This window comes from Thunnus maccoyii, chromosome 8, assembly GCF_910596095.1.
Source record: "Thunnus maccoyii chromosome 8, fThuMac1.1, whole genome shotgun sequence".
Lineage (NCBI taxonomy): Eukaryota > Metazoa > Chordata > Actinopteri > Scombriformes > Scombridae > Thunnus > Thunnus maccoyii.
The window spans coordinates 16,495,468-16,521,196 of NC_056540.1; the positions used below are offsets into that span (position 1 = coordinate 16,495,468).

Consider the following 25,729-nt stretch of genomic DNA (forward strand, 5'->3'; position numbering starts at 1 on the left):
TATAATTTCAAGTTTTGCAACGTGTAACCTTATAAACTACAAACTTGAATATCTCCATTGCCTGGCTTATATGATGCAAAGTATATCACATTCAGTAAGAGAGAAAAGAAATGTTTTTGTCATGTCCTGAAAATATCAATCACTCCACTTCATGTTTGATGGAAGCCATAATGTCAACGATGAGTATTAGTTAATATCCCTGGTCATTTTGGGTAATTTAATAGAGCAAAGTCACAGTATATTAACTAATATGATTAAGGATCCACATTCTGCCTGCAGCGTTACAAAAACTGTGAGACTGTCTATATGCTTTGAGATATATGGTGAGGTTTTAAATTTGTCATTCATCCCAATACTTGCAATAACTCATAGTGCTGTTTGAAATTGAGTAGTTATCAGCGTCTCTTAATTAGGAGGGGCATTTTAGATATTGTTTTATAAGGTGTGTAGTTATTCAACATCACCACGAAGTGACGCTATAGACCGTAACACAGAAATGTTGAGGCTCCTCCCAGAGAACAAAACGGAATGACTGTGGATTTTTATCACAAAGAGACACGAGAAGACAGGGGACGGCATAACGGAGTATTTTTCTTTAAAATGAAGAAAACTGAAAAAGCGTTGCCTAAAATTTTGTCACATTTCATCATTTCACGGTAGAAACACCATTGTGGATGTATGCTTCGTTCTTTTCCGGCGGAATTATGCCTTTACCGAGTAGCAGGAGGTCTATTGTTACATATCTTGTGCTTGTTTTGTTTGATTGTTACTGGGAAGCGGCGTCTGGGCAGTTCTCCTACTCTGTCTCAGAGGAGGTAAACCCGGGGACTAATGTCGGAAATATCGCCAAGGATCTAAACCTCAATGTGCAGGATCTGGAGTCCCGTTCATTCCAGATTGTTACAGGATCTAAGAGGAAATTCTTCGACGTAAATCTAAAGACCGGATTTCTGTATGTCAATGAAAGGATAGACCGAGAGGAGCTATGTGCAGATGAACCCAAGTGCACTGTTAGCGTAGAGGCTGTGATAAACAACCCATTAAAGCTTTACCGCGTAGAGATAGAAATTAGAGATGTGAATGACCATTCTCCGTCTTTTAACACAAAATCGCAAATACTGGACATTGCAGAGAACACCGTACCTGGATTTAGATTCGCGTTGTCGGAGGCAAGCGATGCTGATGTGGGTAAGAATGGTGTTAGTACGTATAAGCTCAGTCCAAACGAATACTTTACTCTTGCAACACACAAACGAGGGGAGAGTATATCCCCAGAGTTAGTGCTGCAGAAAGTCCTAGACCGCGAGAAAAAGCCTCATATGCAGCTCACGTTAACTGCAGTAGACGGGGGAACTCCGCCAAATTCAGGCACATCAGAAATAGAAATAAATGTACTAGACAATAATGACAATGCACCAATGTTCAGCAGTACTCTTTACAAAGTAAGAGTGTTTGAAAATATCCCGATTGGTACGGCAGTCTTCACTTTAAATGCGACCGACGCTGATGAAGGAACAAACAGTGAAATTGTATATTCGCTTCGTAGCAAAGATCAGGATCATATTTTTGATATTTTTAAAATTGACCCTGACACGGGGATAATTTCAGTGAAAGGCAAAATCGACTATGAGGAAAGAAAGGCTTTCGAGATCCGAGCAGAGGCTAGAGACAAAGGCCAGCCTCCTATGTCTGCTCATAGTAAAGTGCTAGTAGAAGTAATTGATGTAAACGACAATGCTCCTGAAATCACGGTGACGTCACTGCTCAATACAGTGAATGAGGATGCTGGTGTAGGAACAGCTATTGCACTTGTATCAGTTCTTGATAGAGACAGTGGCAAAAATGGTGAAGTGAAATGTGAGATCTTAAATAATGTTCCGTTCAAATTGGAGTCAAATTACAAAAACTATTTTTCTTTAGTGGTTACAGGGCATCTAGACAGAGAGGTAACTCCTCAGTACAATGTGACAATTTCAGCTACAGATGAAGGGACTCCTCCTCTTTCCAACACCAGTGTCATTACTGTTTATGTTTCTGACGTTAATGATAATGCTCCACATTTCCCAGAACCTGTGATAAACGTTTATGTGAAAGAAAACAGCAAAGTAGGAACAGTTATTAAATCAGTGACTGCAACTGATGCTGACACTGACAGGAACGGCCAGGTGAGCTATTCATTTTTACAAAGTAACACTAACTCGTTGCCCTTGTCTACAATGGTGAATATAAACTCAGAGACTGGAGATATAATCAGCCTGCAGTCTTTTAACTTTGAGGAGTTGAAAACATTTCAGTTTAAAGTTCAGGCCACAGACTCTGGTGTTCCTCCGCTCAGCAGCAACGTGACTGTGAACGTTTTTATTCTGGATGAGAATGACAACAGTCCTGCTATTCTGGCGCCCTATTCTGAGCACGGCTCTGTTAACAGTGAGAGTATCCCCTATTCTGCTGAAGCGGGCTACTTTGTGGCAAAGATCAGGGCTGTAGACGCAGACTCTGGATACAATGCGCTGCTTTCTTATCACCTGTCTGAGCCCAAAGGAAACAACCTCTTCCGGATCGGAACCAGCACCGGGGAGATCAGGACTAAGAGGAGAATGAGTGACAATGACCTGAAAACTCACCCCTTGGTGGTGTTGGTTTCTGATAACGGAGAACCCTCCCTGTCAGCTACTGTGTCTATTGATGTGGTGGTGGTTGAAAGCACAGCTGACATCCAGACTCCGTTCAAACACGTACCTGTGAAGGAGGAGAGCTTCTCTGATTTAAACCTGTATCTGCTGATCGCCATTGTGTCGGTGTCAGCGATCTTTCTGCTGAGCCTCATCAGTTTAATAGCTGTCAAATGTCACAGGACAGACGGCAGTTTCGGCAGGTACGGCGCCCCAATGATCACCACCCACCCTGACGGGAGCTGGTCTTACTCTAAAGCCACTCAGCAGTATGACGTGTGTTTCAGCTCAGACACACTCAAGAGTGACATGGTGGTTTTCCCCGCGCCGTTTCCGCCTGTAGATGGAGAGCTAATCAGTATTAATGGAGGAGACACTTTTACCAGGACTCAGACTTTACCTAATAAGGAAAAGGTAAGGACATAGTTACATTAAGAACTTATTATTGCAATTTTTCTATGTTGAGAATTGGAGGTGTCTTTTTAAAGTCACTTTAAAGGGTTTTGTGCTATGTAGCTGACAAGAAAATTAAATTTGAACTACTGTTCGAGTTAAAATATAAATTATATCAAGTTTAACATGAGTAGAGACTAGCCTGCTGTGCATTTGTTGATGGTTTTCTCATTTGTTAACTACCTATTTGGTATTGTAATGTGTGTCGCTATCCATGGTGCTGAACGCAAGTTTGAGAACGTGTGGTCCCGGCATGTTTTAAACAGTGTTTTCTCCCTCTGCCTTGTGTTCGAAAAGAAACTAACTTTAGACAATTGTACGGTTTTATGTGATATTTTACACAAGTGTATCTTCTCAATTTTTTAGCATTTTTGGAGGATGTATTTACGTCTCCCCTGTCCACATTTTGCTTCTGCATTTACTGAAAAAAGAGTGTTTGTGACAGGCTTTGTTTGTGTGCTTTGTGTGTGCTATACTTATCTGGATTTTGTATCTGCATTTTCACCAAGTTTTCTTCCGTTTAAAAACCATCTGACTCATTGTAGAAGCATTGTGGAGAGTAACTGAAATAGCTGAAAAACAATTAATGGATGAATATAACACGGGGTCTTATTGGCCATACGTTTCCCTCAGATTTGGTCAAATGTTTTCTGGGGAAATTAATGCGGGGATCTTTGTAATATTGTTTTGTCTTTGATGTCGAATGTAGTTATTGCAAGTGTCCACATGGGGACACTGTAGACCATCACATTTGAGCTTCCTCTTTGGTGGCTCGCGGCTCCTCCCAGATTCAAAGGACGAAGATGTTTCTCAGGCGAGTGAAACAAAGAGACTTCGAGGGTGAAAGAGGACGGTACCACGACGATTTTCGTGTGGCAGTTTAAATTCGTTTCGTGCATTTTCATGTTAAGCTTCAATTCTTTATTTTTGTGACGCAGTACAACGAATCTGTCTGTATGATTTCTCTCGATATATGGAATAATGCATTTACCGAGCAGAACGAGCTCTGTGTGGATTTGTCTCTTGTTCGTGCTGCTGGATTGTTACTTGGAAGCGGTGTCTGGGCAGCTCTCTTACTCAGTCTCAGAGGAGGTAAACGTGGGGACTTCTGTCGGAAATATCGCTAAAGATTTGAACCTCAATGTCCAGGATTTGGAGTCCCGCATGTTTCAGATCGTTGCTGGATCAAAGAGAAAATATTTCGAGGTAAACCTAAAGACTGGTGTCCTCTACGTTAATGAGAGAATAGATCGAGAAGAACTCTGTGGCGATCAGCCTAAATGTTCCCTCAGCGTAGAAGCAGTTATTAATAATCCGTTAAAATTGTATCGTATTGAAATTGTAATATTAGACGTGAATGACAATTCTCCATCATTTCTCAGCACGTCACAGGTATTAAACATTACTGAGAACACGGCAGCAGGTACAAAATTTCCTCTGCATCCAGCTCATGATGCAGACGTCGGTAAAAATACTGTGAATACCTACAAGCTTAGCCAAAACGAACACTTCTCTCTTGATACACATAAAGGAGAGAGTGTAACTCCAGAATTACTGCTTCAGAGGGTTTTAGACAGAGAAAAAGAGCCTGTGATTCGACTCACTTTGACAGCTATTGATGGAGGAACTCCTGCTAAATCTGGCACTATGACTATAATAGTAAATGTGTTGGACATTAATGACAATTCGCCAATTTTCAGTAAAACACTGTACAAAGCCAGTGTGTATGAAAATGTAAAGATAGGGACATCAATAATTACGTTAAATGCTACTGATTTAGATGCAGGCCAAAATGGACAAGTCTTTTATTCATTCAGTGAAGTAGGTAGAGGGAAACAAACTGATCTGTTTGCTATAGACGAAAAAACTGGGACTGTAACAAATAAAAAGAATATTAACTTTGAAGAGAATAATGCTTTTGAGATTCGAGTTCAAGCCAGTGATGGAGCAGTTTTTCCGATGACCTCACACTCCAAATTATTGATTGAAGTCTTAGATGTCAATGACAATGCCCCAGAAATTTCAGTTACATCACTGTTAAACACAGTGAAAGAGGATGCGTCCATTGGCACTGCAATTGCACTTGTTTCAGTATTTGATAAAGACGGAGGTAAAAATGGCATGGTGCACACTAAAATTTCCAATAATGTACCTTTTAAATTAGAGTCAAATTATAAGAATTACTATTCACTGGTGGTGGACGGTCCTCTTGACCGAGAGAGCGTATCATTATACAATATCAGCATCACTGCAACCGACGAAGGCAGCCCATCACTCTCTAGCACTAGTGTTATTCATGTACACATATCAGATGTAAATGATAACAAACCTCTCTTCACAGAAAGTATAATCAATGTCTATGTGAAAGAGAACAGTCCAGTAGGGGCAGTTATAAAAACAGTGTCAGCAATTGATGCTGACATCGATCAAAACGGTCATATGAGCTATTCATTTTTACCTGACAACAGCAATTCGTTGCCACTTTCTACCATGGTAAACATCAATTCAGAGACTGGAGATATAATCAGTTTGCAGTCATTTAATTATGAAGAGTTGAAAACGTTTCAGTTTAAAGTTCAGGCCACAGACTCTGGTGTTCCGCCGCTCAGCAGCAACGTGACTGTAAACGTTTTTATTCTGGATGAGAATGACAACAGTCCTGCTGTTCTGGCGCCCTATTCTGAGCACGGCTCCGTTAACAGCGAGAGCATCCCCTATTCTGCTGAAGCGGGCTACTTTGTGGCAAAGATCAGGGCTGTAGACGCAGACTCTGGATACAATGCGCTGCTTTCTTATCACCTGTCTGAGCCCAAAGGAAACAACCTCTTCCGGATTGGAACCAGCACCGGAGAAATCAGGACTAAGAGGAGAATGAGTGACAATGACCTGAAAACTCACCCCTTGGTGGTGTTGGTTTCTGATAACGGAGAACCCTCCCTGTCAGCTACTGTGTCTATTGATGTGGTGGTGGTTGAAAGCACAGCTGATATCCAGACTCAGTTCAGACATGTGCCTGTGAAGGAGGAGAGCTTCTCTGATTTAAACCTGTATCTGCTGATCGCCATTGTGTCGGTGTCAGCGATCTTTCTGCTGAGCCTCATCAGTTTAATAGCTGTCAAATGTCACAGGACAGACGGCAGTTTCGGCAGGTACGGCGCCCCAATGATCACCACCCACCCTGACGGGAGCTGGTCTTACTCTAAAGCTACTCAGCAGTATGACGTGTGTTTCAGCTCAGACACACTCAAGAGTGACATGGTGGTTTTTCCCGCGCCGTTTCCGCCTGTAGATGCGGAACTGATCAGTATTAACGGAGGGGACACTTTTACGCGAACTCAGACGTTGCCCAATAAAGAAAAGGTAAGCCATGCCTAATATCATTCATCTAAGGGAGTGAATCTCTTGAATGTTTGGGTTAACATGTTTTGCGTATTTTTTGTACTAATGTTGAAAAACCAATATTCATGCCCCCGTATTCCACATGATTGAAGTGTTGGTTCATTAAAATATGCACATTTATTGCAAAGTCTATTTCAACTTTACCTACAAATAATTATTATCTGCTGCTGTACTTGCTGTACTCTAAATTGTTTGATAGCGTTTTGGTAACTATAAAGAGGGTCTGTTATGAATGAGTATGTGTTGAGGACGGCTAAATGATGTGACAATAATTTTGAGTATAACAAAGTTGAACTCGGTTCACTTACTTTTTATGGTGTCTCTGATACTCTGCTGTCACTTGAGCAATGGCACGACGTGCATTGAAACTGCATTGAGACGCTTTCCGTGGTCCTGAAAACACCTCTTCTCTACAATGCATTGAGATAAGGGCGCTGTTCATGGTGCTGATGTTGTGAAGTGTATTTTTCAAGGTTATATTCGGTGTCTTAATGTTCAGTAACTAATTAGAGATGAAGATAGTGTAAAAACAAATTAAACAAGAGGATATTATGTCAATAAATTTCAAGACAAATTTATTAAACTGCATATTTTACAGATACATGTTTTATAAACAGGCTGCCAGTTGGGTTCAAGTCTTCTATAATCAACCTCATTGATACAGTCTACTGTAGTTTAGATGCAACATTTCCTCTTCTCTTTTGGGCCTTGTTTCTATATAAAAAAGTGTCACAAGATGTCGCTAGAGACCACGCAAAAATCTTGTGTTCAGTGTTTGGAAACTCCTCCTCTATTCATGACAAAAAAAGAAAACGTCATCATCTGAGAGTGCTTTGTGAAAACAGCGTACAGACGAGTCAAGCGCTAAAGGGAGAGGAACCTAAGCAAGAATGGATATATAAAAAGGATATTTTTTCATTTTCCGGGGAGAGGCCAAGAGGCAGAAACCAGGATTCGTTGCATTTTCTTTAGCAGCAATGGCCGCTCGGGAACAATGGGATAATATTGGAGGTCTGTTTCTCACTCTGCTTTGTCTCTGCGACTGGTCCGTAGCTCAGATATCCTATTCCATTTCAGAGGAGGTGGACAAAGGGACAGCGGTGGGAAATCTCGCTAAGGATTTAAATCTCAATGTGCAGCAACTCCAGTCCACGGGTCTTCAAATTACTTCTGGATATAAAAAACGGTATTTTGACATAAATCAGGAATCTGGAATACTTGTCGTTAACGAGAGGATAGATCGAGAGGAGCTTTGTCCTAATACGGTAAAGTGCTCTTTAAATATAGAGGCCATATTGAGTAACCCTCGCAGCCTCCATCGAATTGAAGTTGTAATTAATGACATTAATGACAATGCCCCGTCTTTTCTGGAAGAAATAACTACAACAGATATGTCTGAATCTTCATATGTCGGAGAAAGACATCCGCTGCCGATAGCTCATGATGCAGACGTAGGTGCCAACTCGGTTAAGACTTACAAATTGAACCCGAATGACTATTTCGTTTTGGATATACAGAGCATTGGTGACCAGAGTTTCTCTGCCGAGTTAGTGCTACAGAAAGCATTAGATCGTGAAAAACAGGCTGTTATTGATCTCACACTCACTGCAATAGATGGAGGAAAACCTCCCAAAACAGGGACTTTGCAGATACAAGTTAATGTACTGGATGTAAATGACAATTCGCCTTTATTCAGTAAATCTCTTTACAAGGTCCAAGTTGTTGAAAATGCAAATATTGGCACAGCGTTGTTAACAATAACAGCAACTGATTTAGATGATGGTGTTAATAGTCAGCTTGTATACTCTTTTACAGAAAGGGGACGTATAAACCCTGATGACAAATTTGCATTGAACGATATTACTGGAGAAATTACCGTAAAGGGTAATATTGATTATGAGGAAACTCGGGCATATGAGTTTCGTGTTCAAGCACGAGATAAAGGCAATCCTCCTCGCAGTGCACATAGCAAGGTTATAGTTGAGGTTATTGATGTCAATGACAATGCTCCAGATATATCGATGTCATCACTCATGAGTCCAGTGAAAGAGGACGCTGACATAGGCACAGCTGTTGCTATGGTGACTATCACTGATAAAGACGGGGGGAAAAATGGCCAGACAAACTGCAGGATAACAGGTACTGTGCCGTTCAAATTAAAATCCAACTATAAAAACTATTACTCTTTGTTGGTTGACGGGCCTCTTGACAGAGAAGTTGTTTCCCAGTATAATGTATCAATTATAGCTACAGATGAAGGAACTCCTCCTCTGTCGAGCACAAGCGTCATTACTGTTCAAATTTCTGACGTCAATGACAATCCTCCTCGATTCCTGGAACCTTTAATTAATATTTATGTTAAAGAAAATAGTCCGATTGGAACGACTATTCATACACTGACCACGTTAGATCCGGATTTAAACGAAAACGCAAAAGCAACTTATCATTTATTTAACAGTTCTCCTAAGACCACACAGATAGCTTCAATGGTAACTGTCAACTCAGAGACAGGAGATATAGTCAACTTGCAGTCTTTTAACTTTGAGGAGTTAAAAACGTTTCAGTTTAAAGTTCAGGCCACAGACTCTGGTGTTCCTCCGCTCAGCAGCAACGTGACTGTGAACGTTTTTATTCTGGATGAGAATGACAACAGTCCTGCTATTCTGGCACCCTATTCTGAGCACGGCTCCGTTAACAGCGAGAGCATCCCGTATTCTGCTGAAGCGGGCTACTTTGTGGCAAAGATCAGAGCTGTAGACGCAGACTCTGGATACAATGCGCTGCTTTCCTATCACCTGTCTGAGCCCAAAGGAAACAACCTCTTCCGGATCGGAACCAGCACCGGGGAGATCAGGACTAAGAGGAGAATGAGTGACAATGACCTGAAAACTCACCCCTTGGTGGTGTTGGTTTCTGATAACGGAGAACCCTCCCTGTCAGCTACTGTGTCTATTGATGTGGTGGTGGTTGAAAGCACAGCTGATATCCAGACTCAGTTCAGACATGTGCCTGTGAAGGAGGAGAGCTTCTCTGATTTAAACCTGTATCTGCTGATCGCCATTGTGTCGGTGTCAGCGATCTTTCTGCTGAGCCTCATCAGTTTAATAGCTGTCAAATGTCACAGGACAGACGGCAGTTTCGGCAGGTACGGCGCCCCAATGATCACCACCCACCCTGACGGGAGCTGGTCTTACTCTAAAGCCACTCAGCAGTATGACGTGTGTTTCAGCTCAGACACACTCAAGAGTGACATGGTGGTTTTCCCCGCGCCGTTTCCGCCTGTAGATGCGGAACTGATCAGTATTAACGGAGGGGACACTTTTACGCGAACTCAGACGTTGCCCAATAAAGAAAAGGTAAGCCATGCCTAGTTTCATTCATCTAAGGGAGTGAATCTCTTGAATGTTTGGGTTAACATGTTTTGCGTATTTTTTGTACTAATGTTGAAAAACCAATATTCATGCCCCCGTTTTCCACATGATTGAAGTGTTGGTTCATTAAAATATGCACATTTATTGCAAAGTCTATTTCAACTTTACCTAAAAATAATAATTATCTGCTGCTGTACTTGCTGTACTCTAAATTGTTTGATAGCGTTTTGGTAACTATAAAGAGGGTCTGTTATGAATGAGTATGTGTTGAGGACGGCTAAATGATGTGACAATAATTTTGAGTATAACAAAGTTGAACTCGGTTCACTTACTTTTTATGGTGTCTCTGATACTCTGCTGTCACTTGAGCAATGGCACGACGTGCATTGAAACTGCATTGAGACGCTTTCCGTGGTCCTGAAAACATCTCTTCTCTACAATGCATTGAGATAAGGGCGCTGTTCATGGTGCTGATGTTGTGAAGTGTATTTTTTAAGGTTATATTCGTTGTCTTAATGTTCAGTAACTAATTAGAGACAAAGATAGTGTAAAAACAAACTAAACAAGAGGATATTATGTCAATAAATTGCAAGACGAATTTATTAAACTGCATATTTTACAGATACATGTTTTATAAACAGGCTGCCAGTTGGGTTCAAGTCTTCTATAATTAACCTCACTGATACATTCTACTGTAGTTTAGATGCAACATTTCCTCTTCTCTTTTGGGCCTTGTTTCTATATAAAAAAGTGTCACAAGATGTCGCTAGAGACCACGCAAAAATCTTGTGTTCAGTGTTTGGAAACTCCTCCTCTATTCATGACAAAAAGAAAACGTCATCATCTGAGAGTGCTTTGTGAAAACAGCGTATAGATGAGTGAAGCGCTAAAGGGAGAGGAACCTAAGAGAGAATGGATATATAAAAAGGCTATTTTTTTCCATTTCCCGTGGATAGGCCAAGAGGCAGAAACCAGGATTCGTTGCATTTTCTTTAGCAGCAATGGCCGCTCGGGAACAATGGGATAATATTGGAGGTCTATTTCTCACTCTGCTTTGTCTCTGCGACTGGTCCGCAGCTCAGATATCCTATTCCATTTCAGAGGAGGTGGACAAAGGGACAGCAGTGGGGAATCTCGCTAAGGATTTAAATCTCAATGTGCAGCAACTCCAGTCCACGGGTCTTCAGATTACTTCTGGATATAAAAAACGGTATTTTGACATAAATCAGGAATCTGGAATACTTGTCGTTGACGAGAGGATAGATCGAGAGGAGCTTTGTCCTAATACGGTAAAATGCTCTTTAAATATAGAGGCCATATTGAGTAACCCTCGCAGCCTCCATCGAATTGAAGTTGTAATTAATGATATTAATGACAATGCCCCGTCTTTTCTGGAGGAAATAACTACAATTGATATGTATGAGTCTTCATATGTCGGAGAAAGACATCCGCTGCCGATAGCTCATGATGCAGACGTAGGTGCCAACTCGGTTAAGACTTACAAATTGAACCCGAATGACTATTTCGTTTTGGATATACAGAGCATTGGTGACCAGAGTTTCTCTGCTGAGTTAGTGCTACAGAAAGCATTAGATCGTGAAAAACAGGCTGTTATTGATCTCACACTCGCTGCGATAGATGGAGGAAAACCTCCCAAAACGGGGACTTTGCAGATACAAGTTAATATACTGGATGTAAATGACAATCCTCCCTTATTCAGTAAATCTCTTTACAAGGTCCAAGTTGTTGAAAATGCAAATATTGGCACAGCGTTGTTAACAATAACAGCAACTGATTTAGATGATGGTGTTAATAGTCAGCTTGTATACTCTTTTACAGAGAGGGGACGTATAAACCCTGATGACAAATTTGCACTGAACGATAATACAGGAGAAATTACCGTAAAGGGTAATATTGATTATGAGGAAACTCGGGCATATGAGTTTCGTGTTCAAGCACGGGATAAAGGCAATCCTCCTCGCAGTGCACATAGCAAGGTTATAGTTGAGGTTATTGATGTCAATGACAATGCTCCAGAAATATCGGTGTCATCACTCATGAGTCCAGTGAAAGAGGACGCTGACATAGGCACAGCTGTTGCTATGGTGACTATCACTGATAAAGACGGGGGCAAAAATGGCCAGACAAACTGCAGGATAACAGGTACCGTGCCGTTCAAATTAAAATCCAACTATAAAAACTATTACTCTTTGTTGGTTGACGGGCCTCTTGACAGAGAGGTTGTTTCCCAGTATAATGTATCAATTATAGCAACAGATGAAGGAACTCCTCCTCTGTCGAGCACAAGCGTCATTACTGTTCAAATTTCTGACGTCAATGACAATCCACCTCGATTCCTAGAACCTTTAATTAATATTTATGTTAAAGAAAATAGTCCGATTGGAACAACTATTCATACACTGACCACGTTAGATTCGGATTTAAATGAAAACGCAAAAGCAACCTATCATTTATTTAACAGTTCTCCTAAGACCACACAGATAGCTTCAATGGTAACTGTCAACTCAGAGACTGGAGATATAGTCAACTTGCAGTCTTTTAACTTTGAGGAGTTGAAAACATTTCAGTTTAAAGTTCAGGCCACAGACTCTGGTGTTCCTCCGCTCAGCAGCAACGTGACTGTGAACGTTTTTATTCTGGATGAGAATGACAACAGTCCTGCTATTCTGGCGCCCTATTCTGAGCACGGCTCCGTTAACAGTGAGAGCATCCCCTATTCTGCTGAAGCGGGCTACTTTGTGGCAAAGATCAGAGCTGTAGACGCAGACTCTGGATACAATGCGCTGATTTCTTATCACCTGTCTGAGCCCAAAGGAAACAACCTCTTCCGGATCGGAACCAGCACCGGGGAGATCAGGACTAAGAGGAGAATGAGTGACAATGACCTGAAAACTCACCCCTTGGTGGTGTTGGTTTCTGATAACGGAGAACCCTCCCTGTCAGCTACTGTGTCTATTGATGTGGTGGTGGTTGAAAGCACAGCTGACATCCAGACTCCGTTCAGACATGTGCCTGTGAAGGAGGAGAGCTTCTCTGATTTAAACCTGTATCTGCTGATCGCCATTGTGTCGGTGTCAGCAATCTTTCTGCTGAGTCTCATCAGTTTAATAGCTGTCAAATGCCACAGGACAGACGGCAGTTTCGGCAGGTACGGCGCCCCAATGATCACCACCCACCCTGACGGGAGCTGGTCTTACTCTAAAGCTACTCAGCAGTATGACGTGTGTTTCAGCTCAGACACACTCAAGAGTGACATGGTGGTTTTCCCCGCGCAGTTTCCACCTGTAGATGGAGAGCTGATCAGTATTAACGGAGGAGACACTTTTACCAGGACTCAGACTTTACCTAATAAAGAAAAGGTAAGAGAAAATGCAATCGTTTACGTCTCAGGTTATCTTTTCCTTATGGTATTAATTAATATTCAGATTAAAAAAACAAAATATCAATTTTATGTCATAGTGTAATGAAAGTAAAACCTCTGAAATGCTAGGCTTTCTGCGCGTTTCTTATAATGTTGTATACCTTCATTTGTTGTCTCGAAAGTTTTCCTGAACATGAACATATAATGTGTTGCTCGATTTTTGCAGTCTTCTCACTCATTGTTCACTAATAGCAAAACAATCATTTTGTAAACTGAAATTACGGATATTACACTAACAGCATTAACTTTTTCCAATCTGGTAGCATTTCACTCCAATTTTAACCAGCAGATAAAAATGTGTGGAAATACTCAGCCTCTCTTGGAAATATCGCCTGCTTTCCCATATAATATATATTAATGCAGTTATGGAAGATCTCCGCGTGGTGACACTATAGACCGTAACACTGAGTGTTTTTGTGTGGTAGTTTCACGCTCCTCCCAGTTTTAGAAGACGATTTGGCTTCTCCGGGCTTTGTCACAAAGAGAGAACGGAAGCACCGATGGCAGATCTATTTTATCCATGAGTACAATATTTGACGCAGTCCAAAGTTGTATTTTTCGATACCTGTGAAATTCGTGACGGGGTTTCATTGCATTGGATCTGTTTTTAAACATCCTTATGGAATTATGCCTGTACCAATGAGGACTTCTATTGTTTCATATTTGGTGCTTGTGTTACTGGAGTGTTGCTGGGAAGCGGTGTCTGGGCACCTCTCCTATTCCGTGTTAGAGGAAGTGAATCCGGGGACTTCTGTTGGAAATATCGCTAAGGATCTCAACCTCAGTCTCCAGGATTTGGAGTCCCGTATGTTTCAGATTGTTACTGGATCAAAAAGAAAATATTTCGAAGTAAATGTAAAGACTGGTGGTCTTTACGTTAACGAGAGAATAGACAGAGAGGAGCTCTGTGCGAAGGCACCAAAATGTACAGTCAGTGTAGAGGCCGTGATAAACAATCCATTGAAGCTGTATCGCTTAGAAATAAATATACTAGATGTTAATGACAACGACCCCTTATTCACGGAAAAGTCTCAAATTGTAGACATAGCAGAGAATACGCTGCCTGGCATGAAATTCGCTTTGTCCGAAGCTATTGATGCAGATGTAGGTAAGAATACGGTGAATGTGTTTAAATTAACACCAAACGATTATTTTTCTCTCGCTACAACTAAAGGAGGAGACAGCGTGTCTGCTGAATTAGTCTTACAAAAAACGCTGGATAGAGAGAAACAGCCTGTGATACATCTCACCGTGACAGCTATAGACGGAGGGACTCCACCGAGATCAGGCACGTCACAGGTCATTATACACGTTTTAGACATAAATGATAACCCTCCAGTGTTTAGTAATCCTTTGTACAAAACTCGTATATTTGAAAACACGCCAATCGGGACAACTGTGATTATACTAAATGCAACAGATGCAGACGAGGGGACAAACGGTGAGATCGTGTATTCTTTAAGAAGTAAAGGGCAGGATCGTATACTGGAGATTTTTCACATTGATCCCATAACGGGTGCGATTATGGTAAAAGCTAATGTCGATTATGAGGAATATACAGCCTTCGAGATCCGTGCAGAAGCAAACGATAAAGCCCAGCCACCGATGTCTGCTCACTGCAAAGTGCTGGTAGAAGTAATAGATGTAAATGACAACGCTCCAGAGATCACTGTGACGTCACTGTTCAAGACTGTAAAGGAGGACGCTGATGCAGGTACTGCTGTTGCACTTGTATCAGTTCTAGACAGTGATGGCGGTAGAAATGGTGAAGTGAAATGTACAATCTTAAATCAGGTGCCCTTTAAATTAGAGACAAATTACAAAAATTATTATTCTTTAGTTGTTGACGGGGCTCTTGACAGAGAAATTACCTCACATTACAACGTCACCATATCAGCTACAGACGAAGGGACTCCTCCTCTCTCCAATACTAGTGTTATTGTTGTTCACGTATCTGATGTAAATGACAACTCCCCTCGTTTCTTAGAGCCCGTGGTGAATGTTTACGTGAAAGAAAACGGTAAAGTGGGGGCAATTATTAAAACTGTGTCTGCATTTGATGCTGACATTGACCAGAATGGTCAGGTGAGATATTCATATTTAGACAGTAATAGTAACTCATTGCCAATATCTACAATGGTGAATATAAACTCAGAGACTGGGGATATAATCAATCTGCAGTCTTTTAACTTTGAGGAGTTGAAAACATTTCAGTTTAAAGTTCAGGCCACAGACTCTGGTGTTCCTCCGCTCAGCAGCAACGTGACTGTGAACGTTTTTATTCTGGATGAAAATGACAACAGTCCTGCTATTCTGGCGCCCTATTCTGAGCACGGCTCTGTCAACAGTGAGAGCATCCCGTATTCTGCTGAAGCGGGCTACTTTGTGGCAAAGATCAGGGCTGTAGACGCAGACTCTGGATACAATGCGCTGCTTTCTTATCACCTGTCTGAGCCCAAAGGAAACAACCTCTTCCGGATCGGAACCAGCACCGGGGAAATCAGGACTAAGAGGAGAATGAGTGACAATGACCTGAAAACTCACCCCCTGGTGGTGTTGGTTTCTGATAACGGAGAACCCTCCCTGTCAGCTACTGTGTCTATTGATGTGGTGGTGGTTGAAAGCACAGCTGACATCCAGACTCAGTTCAGACATGTGCCTGTGAAGGAGGAGAGCTTCTCTGATTTAAACCTGTATCTGCTGATCGCCATTGTTTCGGTGTCAGCGATCTTTCTGCTGAGCCTCATCAGTTTAATAGCTGTCAAATGTCACAGGACAGACGGCAGTTTCGGCAGGTACGGCGCCCCAATGATCACCACCCACCCTGACGGGAGCTGGTCTTATTCTAAAGCTACTCAGCAGTATGACGTGTGTTTCAGCTCAGACACACTCAAGAGTGACATGGTGGTTTTCCCCGCACCGTTTCCACCTGTAGATGCGGAGCTGATCAGTATTAATGGAGGAGACACTTTTACCAGGACTCAGACTTTACCTAATAAAGAAAAGGTAAGAGGCATAAAGAATGAACACTATCAAACAGTGCATATTTTGTGTCTTTTATATATAACTTTAGCTGCTTTACATGAGGGCTAAACACATGCCTTCACAAGGACTGAGTCACTGTTATTATCTCTAGGTGTTTTCAATAGATGATTTGATAAATAACTGAAGATGGTGCAGATATCAACCCCTTCATCATTAATTCCACCAAATTAATATCAACTTTCTGGCATTGAAAAAAAGTCTGGTAGATTGCATATGTCCACAATTTTAATAGTGTTTAATACTGCTCAAAGGGAAAGGAGCTCTCCATGGTGCTGATATTTATCTTTGTTTTTCAGTCTTCAGCACATCCTTGACTCCCAGTAAATGCATTCTTATGGTAAACATGTATTAATAGTGCCATGGTTCTGCATATTTTTCAATTAGACATAAGAGATCCACAACATGAATGTAATCAGTCGGTAAAAAATAAGGAGGAGAAAAAATACTTTCTGAAAGACAACTATGGTGCCCACAGACAAGTTCTGCCCTAAATGATCATCTGCTTTATGAAACATACTATATTCATATTTTGGTGGTAGAAGTGTATTGCTAAATATCATGTTTAGTAATACAGAAGCAAAGGCTAGACTTTAACTCATTTATTAAATTCACTTTGTTACTTTACAGCCATGCAAGTATTACAGTCCTTCTGTCCGTTACAGTCGTCTTTTGTGATTAACTTAGACTCAAATTACTTACTATTTTGTACTATTAAATATACTGTTCTTACTGTTTGGTTTTTGCAATCTCAGCGTAAGGCTTGACGGGAATCCGGTCATCACTCATACAAGTGTATACTTTAAGAAAAGACAATATTTCATGTGGTGTGTGGTTAGCAAAGAATCAATTGTGCTTAGGTCTATGAAAGGAACGCAAGATGTCGCCCGAGACCACACATTCAATCGTGTTCATTAATAACCTAAAACTCCTCCTCCACTGTCGGTACGTTTCTTAGGGGTTGGGTTAGTAAACCAGTTCGTCCTGAAAGATGGTCCCGAAATGAAGAGAGCTTGGTTGTCTGTTGGATATTTTTCCGTTTTTTTATGGATGAGTGGCGTTTGCTCGCTTGAATCCCTTGTCTAAACAAAAAGATGATTCGCCGGCAGTATAGAGGGGCCGAATGGATGTTGTGCGCCATTCTTCTTTGTTTATCTGACTGGTCCGCAGCTCAGATTTCCTACTCCGTTTCCGAGGAGGTGGACAAAGGCACAGTGGTGGGGAATCTCGCTAAGGATTTAAACATTCAACCACAGCAACTGGAAGAACGGGGATTTCGGATTGTATCGGGATACAGTAAGAAATATTTCGAGGCTAATCTAAGAACGGGAGCTTTGTTTGTTAACGAAAGAATAGACCGTGAAGAGCTTTGTCCGAATTTACCCAAGTGTTCCTTAAATATAGAGGGACTATTGAACCATCCTATGAATATTTATCGTATTGAGGTCAGCGTTGTTGACATAAATGATAATGCGCCATCATTTCTCGAGCAAACTCATGTATTTAACATCTCAGAGTCTTCCTCGACGGGAGAAAGGTACCCTCTCCCAATAGCTCAAGATGCAGACACTGGCAGTAATTCAGTGAAAACCTACAAGTTAAGTCCGAACGAGCATTTCTCCATAGATGTGAGTAGCGGAGGAGAGACTTTGTCTGCTGAGTTAGTGTTGCAAAAAGCTTTAGATCGAGAGAAGCAACCCATTATTAAACTAACATTGACCGCTGTAGACGGAGGAAAACCTGCGAGATCTGGCACTTTGCAGATTCTAGTGAATGTGGTAGATGTTAATGATAACACGCCATCGTTTAGCAAGTCTCTTTATAAAGTAAGTGTCAGCGAAAATGTGCCCATAGGCAAAACAATATTGAAATTGAATGCAACCGACTTAGACCATGGGTCAAATTCAGACATCAGATATTCTTTAATGAGGAGAGGAAATGTGGACTCCCCTGAAAAATTCACAGTAATTCCTGAGAGTGGTGAGATCATTGTGAAGGCCAATTTGGATTATGAAGAAAGCAATGCATATGAATTACGAGTCCGGGCAACAGACCAAGGTGCCTCCCCTCGCAGTGGTTATTCTAAAGTGTTGGTAGAGGTTGTCGATGTCAATGACAATGCACCAGAAATCTCTGTAACTTCACTAATGAGTCCAATAAAGGAAAGTGCTGAAATTGGAACAGTCGTTGCATTAGTGACTGTGACTGATAAAGATGGAGGACAAAATGGTCTTGCGACGTGTAAGATTAAAGATTCAGTTCCCTTTACATTAAAATCAAATTACAAAAACTACTACTCATTGATGGTTGACGGTCTCCTTGACAGAGAGATCGTATCCCATTACAATATAACTATTACTGCTACGGATGAAGGTACTCCTCCTCTTTCTAGCGCTGCTGTAATTACCGTACAAATTCTGGATATTAATGATAACGCGCCCCTTTTCCCAGAAGCGAGTGTAAGTATTTACGTGAAAGAGAACAGTAAAGTGGGAGATATTATCACAAGAACAATTGCACGGGATGCAGATGATCATGAAAATGCTAGATTGACTTATTCATTGTTAGATAATTATCCAAAAACTTATCCGATTTCAACTATTGTGAATATAAACTCGGAGACTGGAGATATTGTCAGCCTGCAATCTTTTAACTATGAGGAGACAAAAACGTTTCAGTTTAAAGTTCAGGCCACAGACTCTGGTGTTCCTCCGCTCAGCAGCAATATGACTGTGAACGTTTTTATTCTGGATGAGAATGACAACAGTCCTGCTATTCTGGCGCCCTATTCTGAGCTCGGCTCCGTTAACAGTGAAAGCATCCCGTATTCTGCTGAAGCGGGCTACTTTGTGGCAAAAATCAGGGCTGTAGATGCAGACTCTGGATACAATGCGCTGCTTTCTTATCACCTGTCTGAGCCCAAAGGAAACAACCTCTTCCGGATCGGAACCAGCACCGGAGAAATCAGGACTAAGAGGAGAATGAGTGACAATGACCTGAAAACTCACCCCTTGGTGGTGTTGGTTTCTGATAACGGAGAACCCTCCCTGACAGCTACTGTGTCTGTTGATGTGGTGGTGGTTGAAAGCACAGCTGACATCCAGACTCAGTTCAGACATGTGCCTGCAAAGGAGGAGAGCTTCTCTGATTTAAACCTGTATCTGCTGATCGCCATTGTGTCGGTGTCAGCGATCTTTCTGCTGAGCCTCATCAGTTTAATAGCTGTCAGATGTCACAGGACAGACGGCAGTTTCAGCAGGTACGGTGCTCCAATGATCACCACCCACCCTGACGGGAGCTGGTCTTACTCTAAAGCTACTCAGCAATATGACGTGTGTTTCAGCTCAGACACACTGAAAAGTGACATGGTGGTTTTCCCCGCGCCGTTTCCGCCAGTAGATGCGGAGCTGATCAGTATTAACGGAGGAGACACTTTTACCAGGACTCAGACATTACCCAATAAAGAAAAGGTATGTGTTCTTAAGTTTGCATTAAATTAAATTTACAACAATGTTTCAACTAAAGCGTAATTACTGATTGTCATAATTATCATTTTTGCTAAAATCTTTCAGTGTAACTATACAGACACAGTCAACAGAACCTGAAAAAAGCAATGGAAATAACATAAATCGCTTTCCAGTTGTCATAGCAACGATTTCCTGTGTTCACGTACTGTGATTTAATTACTATTGATTACTTGATTGACCAATTGTGATAAAATTCAGCTGCTAGCTCCTCACCCATAGTTGATAGTGTGTGCTCTAAAATACGCATAGTAGTATTGATACACTCAAAGTAGTGTGCGGCCTGCATTTGCAACGCTCTCCATGGTTCTGAAATGAGTCTACATGCAACCTTTTGATCCTCCTTTCCAACCTTTGAAGTTTCTGCAACCTTCTGTTGTTAAACCATCCACGTTTTCTTCACAGAAAGATTGTTTCACTGTATTATATTTGCATTTTCTTTCAATAATTGGTTGATTGATGAGTAGTTGAATAAGTAATTATTAGTTTATAAGTTTGATTAATAAAATAAAGTTGGCCTTTTTCTGGATCCCTGAACTTCATTGTAGCTTCAGACGGCTCCTTCACTGATCATATTTACATCTAAAATTGACATAGTTAAATATGAACATATAAAATATCAAACTCCACATGAGACTGAAAAATATATTTTGATTTCATTTTCACACACTGAAGCTAATTCATGTGCTAACGACTTAAACAAAACACTTTTACCCACATTTATATTGACTTATCTGTCATTTACCACAAGATGTCGCTGGAGACCACAGATATGATTGTTGCACTATGTTTTATAACTCCTCCCTGCACGGAGAACCTAAAACCGTCATTGGCCATCAGATTACAGATTCACTGGGATTGTACTGAGGCGAGGAGGGTTGCTGCTGCTGCTGCTGGAGAATCGTGTTTATGACGGATATATACATAAACTGGAGATATATGTTTAGCGGGATTCAGCGTTTATTGTACAACCATGAGTGTTCGACGACACAGTGAATACGTCTGGATTCACTGTGTTTTGTTTCTTTGTCTTTGTGACTGGTCAGCTTCGCAATTATCTTACTCCATTTCCGAGGAGGTGAACAAAGGCACCGTAGTGGGGAATATCGCAAAGGATTTAAACTTCAATGTACAGGAGCTAGAGACAAGGGATCTACGTATTGTTTCGAGTTACAGTAAGAAATATTTTGACGTGAATTTGCGGACCGGGAACCTCTTTGTTGATGAAAGGATAGACAGAGAGGAGCTTTGTCTGAATGTGTTAAAATGCTCTTTGAAAATACAAGCTGTTTTAAACAATCCAATGACGGCACACCGCATAGAGGTGAACGTTTTAGATATAAACGACAATTCACCTGCTTTCATTGAAAAGGCGTATTCCTTGAATATATCCGAATCGTCTTTAACGGGAGAGAGATATCTTCTCCCAGTAGCAGTAGATGCAGACATAGGAAGCAACTCAGTTAAGACCTACAAGCTGAGCCAAAATGAACACTTCTCACTTGATGTGCAGAGCGGTGGTGAGCACGGTGTGTCTGCTGAGTTAGTGTTACAGAAAGCTTTAGATCGAGAGAAAAAGTCGGTGATCACACTTCTTCTGACCGCTGTAGATGGAGGAAAACCTGCTAAATCGGGTACACTGCAGATACGCGTAAATGTTATAGATGTCAATGACAATATACCGACCTTTAGCAAATCGCTTTATAAGGTACAAGTACGTGAAAATACTGCACACGGAACAGTGGTAATAAAGTTAAACGCAACTGATTTAGACGAGGGCATGAACAGTAAGATCCTGTATTCCTTGGTCAAACGAGGAAATATTGATCCATCAAATATTTTTGATCTAAATTCAGAAACTGGAGAAATCACTGTGAAGGGTAATTTAGACTATGAAAAAACGCCTGCTTATGAAGTGAGAGTTCAAGCAATGGATCAAGGTCCTGTTCCTCGTAGTGCACATGCTAAACTGCTGATAGAGATAACTGATGTGAATGACAATGCCCCTGAAATATCTGTGACGTCACTGATGACCCCAGTAAAAGAAGACGCAGAATTGGGAACAATCGTTGCTTTGGTTACAGTGAGTGATAAAGATGGAGGAAACAATGGTGTAACCAACTGTAAGGTAATGGGGTCTGTTCCATTTAAACTGAAGTCCAACTACAAAAATGACTATTCATTAGTAGTAGACGGACCGCTGGACAGAGAAAACACTTCTCTTTATAATGTCACCATTACAGCCACAGATGAAGGAAGTCCGCCTCTGTCAAGTGTCAGGGTCATTACTGTTCATGTTTCTGATGTCAATGACAACGCACCTCGTTTTATGGAGCCTGTAATTAATGTTTATGTGAAAGAAAACAGTCCGACAGGCTCCGTCATTTATACAATAAATGCTTTTGATCCTGATTTGGACAGTAATGCAAAATTGACTTATGCATTGTTAGACAGTTATCCAAGAAATATTCCGATTTCAACAGTTTTAAATATAAACTCTGAGACTGGAGAAATAGTCAGTTTGCAGGCCTTTAATTTCGAGGAGTTAAAAACGTTTCAGTTTAAAGTTCAGGCCACAGACTCTGGTGTTCCTCCGCTCAGCAGCAACGTGACTGTGAACGTTTTTATTCTGGATGAGAATGACAACAGTCCTGCTATTCTGGCACCCTATTCTGAGCACGACTCCGTTAACAGCGAGAGCATCCCCTATTCTGCTGAAGCGGGCTACTTTGTGGCAAAGATCAGGGCTGTAGACGCAGACTCTGGATACAATGCGCTGCTTTCTTATCACCTATCTGAGCCCAAAGGAAACAACCTCTTCCGGATCGGAACCAGCACCGGGGAAGTAAGAACTAAGAGGAGAATGAGTGACAATGACCTGAAAACTCACCCCTTGGTGGTGTTGGTTTCTGACAACGGAGAACCCTCACTGTCAGCTACTGTGTCTATTGATGTGGTGGTGGTTGAAAGCACAGCTGACATCCAGACTCCGTTCAGACATGTGCCTGTAAAGGACGAGAGCTTCTCTGATTTAAACCTGTATCTGCTGATCGCCATTGTGTCGGTGTCAGTGATATTTCTGCTGAGCCTCATCAGTTTAATAGCTGTCAAATGTCACAGGACAGACGGCAGTTTCGGCAGGTACGGCGCCCCGATGATTACCACCCACCCTGACGGGAGCTGGTCTTACTCTAAAGCTACTCAGCAATATGACGTGTGTTTCAGCTCAGACACACTCAAGAGTGACATGGTGGTTTTCCCCGCACAGTTTCCGCCTGTAGATGCGGAGTTGATCAGTATTAATGGAGGAGACACTTTTACCAGGACTCAGACTTTGCCCACTAAAGAAAAGGTATGTGTTCTTAAGTTTGCATTAAATGATTCAAGTTAACAACAATGTTGCAACGAAATTGTAATTACTGATTGTCATGATTTCCATTTTTGTACATAAATCGCTTTCCAGTTGTCATAGCAACGGTTTCCAGTATTCACGTACTGTAGTTTAATTTCTATAGATTAATTGGATGACCAATTGTGGTTAAATTCAGCTGCTAACTCCTCACTCATAGTTGATAGTGTGTGCTCTAAAATACGCATAGTAGTATTGATAGACTCAAAGTAGTGTGCGGCCTACATGTGCAACGCTCTCCATGGTGCTGAAATGAGGCTACATGCAACCTTTTGATTCTCCTTTCCAACCTTTGAAGTTTTCTGCACCCTGCTGCAGTTAAACCATCTACATTTTCTCCACAAAGAATCCTTTCACTGTATTATATTTGCATTTTCTTTCAATAATTAGTTGATTGATCGAGTAGTTGAATAAGTAATTATTAGTTTATAAGTTTGATTAATAAAATAAAGTTGGCCTTTTTCTGGATCCCTGAACTTCATTGCAGCTTCAGACGGCTCCTTCACTGATCATATTTACATCTAAAATTGACATAGTTAAATATGAACATATAAAATATCAAACTCCATATGAGACTGAAAAATACATTTTGATTTCATTTTCACACACTGAAGCTAATTCATGTGCTAACGACTTAAACAAAACATAATATACTACACTTTTACCCACATTTATATTGACTCATGTCATGTCATTTACCACAAGATGTCGCTGGAGACCATAGATATGATTGTTGCACTATGTTTTATAACTCCTCCCTGCACGGAGAAGCTAAAACCGTCATTGGCCATCAGATTAGATTCACTGGGATTGTACTGAGGCGAGGAGGGTTGCTGCTGCCGCTGGAGAATCGTGTTTATGACGGATATATGCATAAACTGGAGATACATGTTTAGCGGGATTCACTGTTTATTTTACAACCATGAGTGTTCGGCGACAGAAGGAATACGTCTGGATTCACTGTATTTTGTTTCTTTGTCTTTGTGACTGGTCTGCCTCGCAATTATCTTACTCCATTTCCGAGGAGGTGAACAAAGGCACCGTGGTGGGGAATATCGCAAAGGATTTAAACCTCAATGTACAGGAGTTAGAGAACAGAGATCTACGTATTGTTTCGAGTTACAGTAAGAAATATTTTGACGTGAATTTGCGGACCGGGAACCTCTTTGTTGACGAGAGGATAGACAGAGAAGAGCTTTGTCCGAACACGGCGCAATGCTCCCTAAGAATACAAGCAGTTTTAAGCAATCCAATGAATGTGCACCGCATTGAGGTCAGTGTTTTAGATATAAACGATAACGCGCCTGAATTCATTGAACAGTCCTATTCGTTAAACATCTCCGAATCTCTGTCAGCGGGAGAGAGCTATCTTCTCCCAGTAGCAGTAGATGCAGACATAGGAAGTAACTCAGTTAAGACATATAAGCTGAGCCAAAATGAACACTTCTCGCTTGATGTGCAGAGCGGTGGAGAGCACGGTGTGTCTGCTGAGTTAGTGTTGCAGAAAGCTTTAGATCGAGAGAAACAGTCAGTGATCACACTTCTTCTGACCGCCGTAGATGGAGGAAAACCTGCTAGGTCGGGTACATTGCAGATACGCGTAAATGTAATGGATACGAATGATAACGCACCAACTTTTAGTAAAATGCTTTATAAAGTGCGTGTGAGTGAAAATACTGCACACGGAGCAGTGGTAATAAAGTTAAATGCAACTGATTTAGACGAGGGCATGAACAGTAAGATTCTGTATTCTTTGGTCAAACGAGGAAACACTGATCTATCAAATATTTTTGATCTAAATTCAGAAACTGGAGAAATCACTGTGAAGGGTAATTTAGACTATGAAGAAACGCCTGCTTATGAAGTGAGAGTTCAAGCAATTGATCAAGGCCATTACCCTCGTAGTGCTCATGCTAAACTGCTGATAGAGATAATTGATGTGAATGACAATGCCCCTGAAATATCTGTGACGTCACTGATGACCCCAGTAAAAGAAGACGCAGAATTGGGAACAATCGTTGCTTTGGTTACAGTGAGTGATAAAGATGGAGGAAACAATGGTGTAACCAACTGTAAAGTAATGGGGTCTGTTCCATTTAAACTGAAGTCAAACTACAAAAATGACTATTCATTAGTAGTAGACGGACCGCTGGACAGAGAAGACATTTCTCTTTATAATGTCACCATTACAGCCACAGATGAAGGAAGTCCGCCTCTGTCCAGTGTCAGGGTCATTACTGTTCATGTTTCTGATGTCAATGACAACGCACCTCGTTTTATGGAGCCTGTAATTAATGTTTATGTGAAAGAAAACAATCCGACAGGCTCCGTCATTTATACAATAAAAGCTTATGATCCTGATTTGGACAGTAATGCAAAACTGACTTATACGTTGTTAGACAGTTATCCAAGAAATA

At 41.2% G+C, this 25,729-nt stretch overlaps 3 protein-coding genes across 9 annotated transcripts in view; all 3 read left to right on the top strand.

The window, feature by feature from the left end:
* The window catches only part of LOC121902499 (protocadherin alpha-C2-like), a 90,886-nt gene that overhangs the window by 16,939 nt on the left and 48,218 nt on the right, over nt 1–25,729 (top strand). The window contains exon 1 of one of the 7 annotated variants that reach the window (XM_042419819.1): nt 588–3,086. The exons of 3 other annotated variants lie outside the window; for them this stretch is intronic. In XM_042419819.1, the coding sequence (XP_042275753.1) occupies nt 675–3,086 (2,412 nt within the window). In that variant the 5' untranslated portion in view covers nt 588–674. Of the gene's footprint in view, nt 1–587; nt 3,087–7,366; nt 9,881–17,398; nt 19,850–20,755; nt 23,256–25,729 lie in introns of those variants that run through there. 3 more of the 7 variants (XM_042419824.1, XM_042419828.1, XM_042419825.1) reach the window with 3 other exon arrangements.
* On the top strand, nt 4,065–6,500 carry LOC121902217 (protocadherin alpha-10-like). The gene has a single exon (XM_042419476.1). The coding sequence runs from the start codon at nt 4,107–4,109 to the stop codon at nt 6,498–6,500; it is 2,394 nt and encodes a 797-aa protein (XP_042275410.1). The 5' UTR covers nt 4,065–4,106.
* Nucleotides 13,944–16,430, top strand: LOC121902218 (protocadherin alpha-8-like). Its single transcript, XM_042419477.1, has one exon. It carries the CDS (start codon nt 13,965–13,967, stop codon nt 16,428–16,430), a length of 2,466 nt encoding a protein of 821 aa, XP_042275411.1. The 5' UTR covers nt 13,944–13,964.

Excerpts from the sequence above, each read along its gene's own strand:
- LOC121902218 (XM_042419477.1), top strand. The coding sequence starts at position 13,965 with ATGCCTGTACCAATGAGGACTTCTATTGTTTCATATTTGGTGCTTGTG.
- LOC121902217 (XM_042419476.1), top strand. The coding sequence starts at position 4,107 with ATGCATTTACCGAGCAGAACGAGCTCTGTGTGGATTTGTCTCTTGTTC.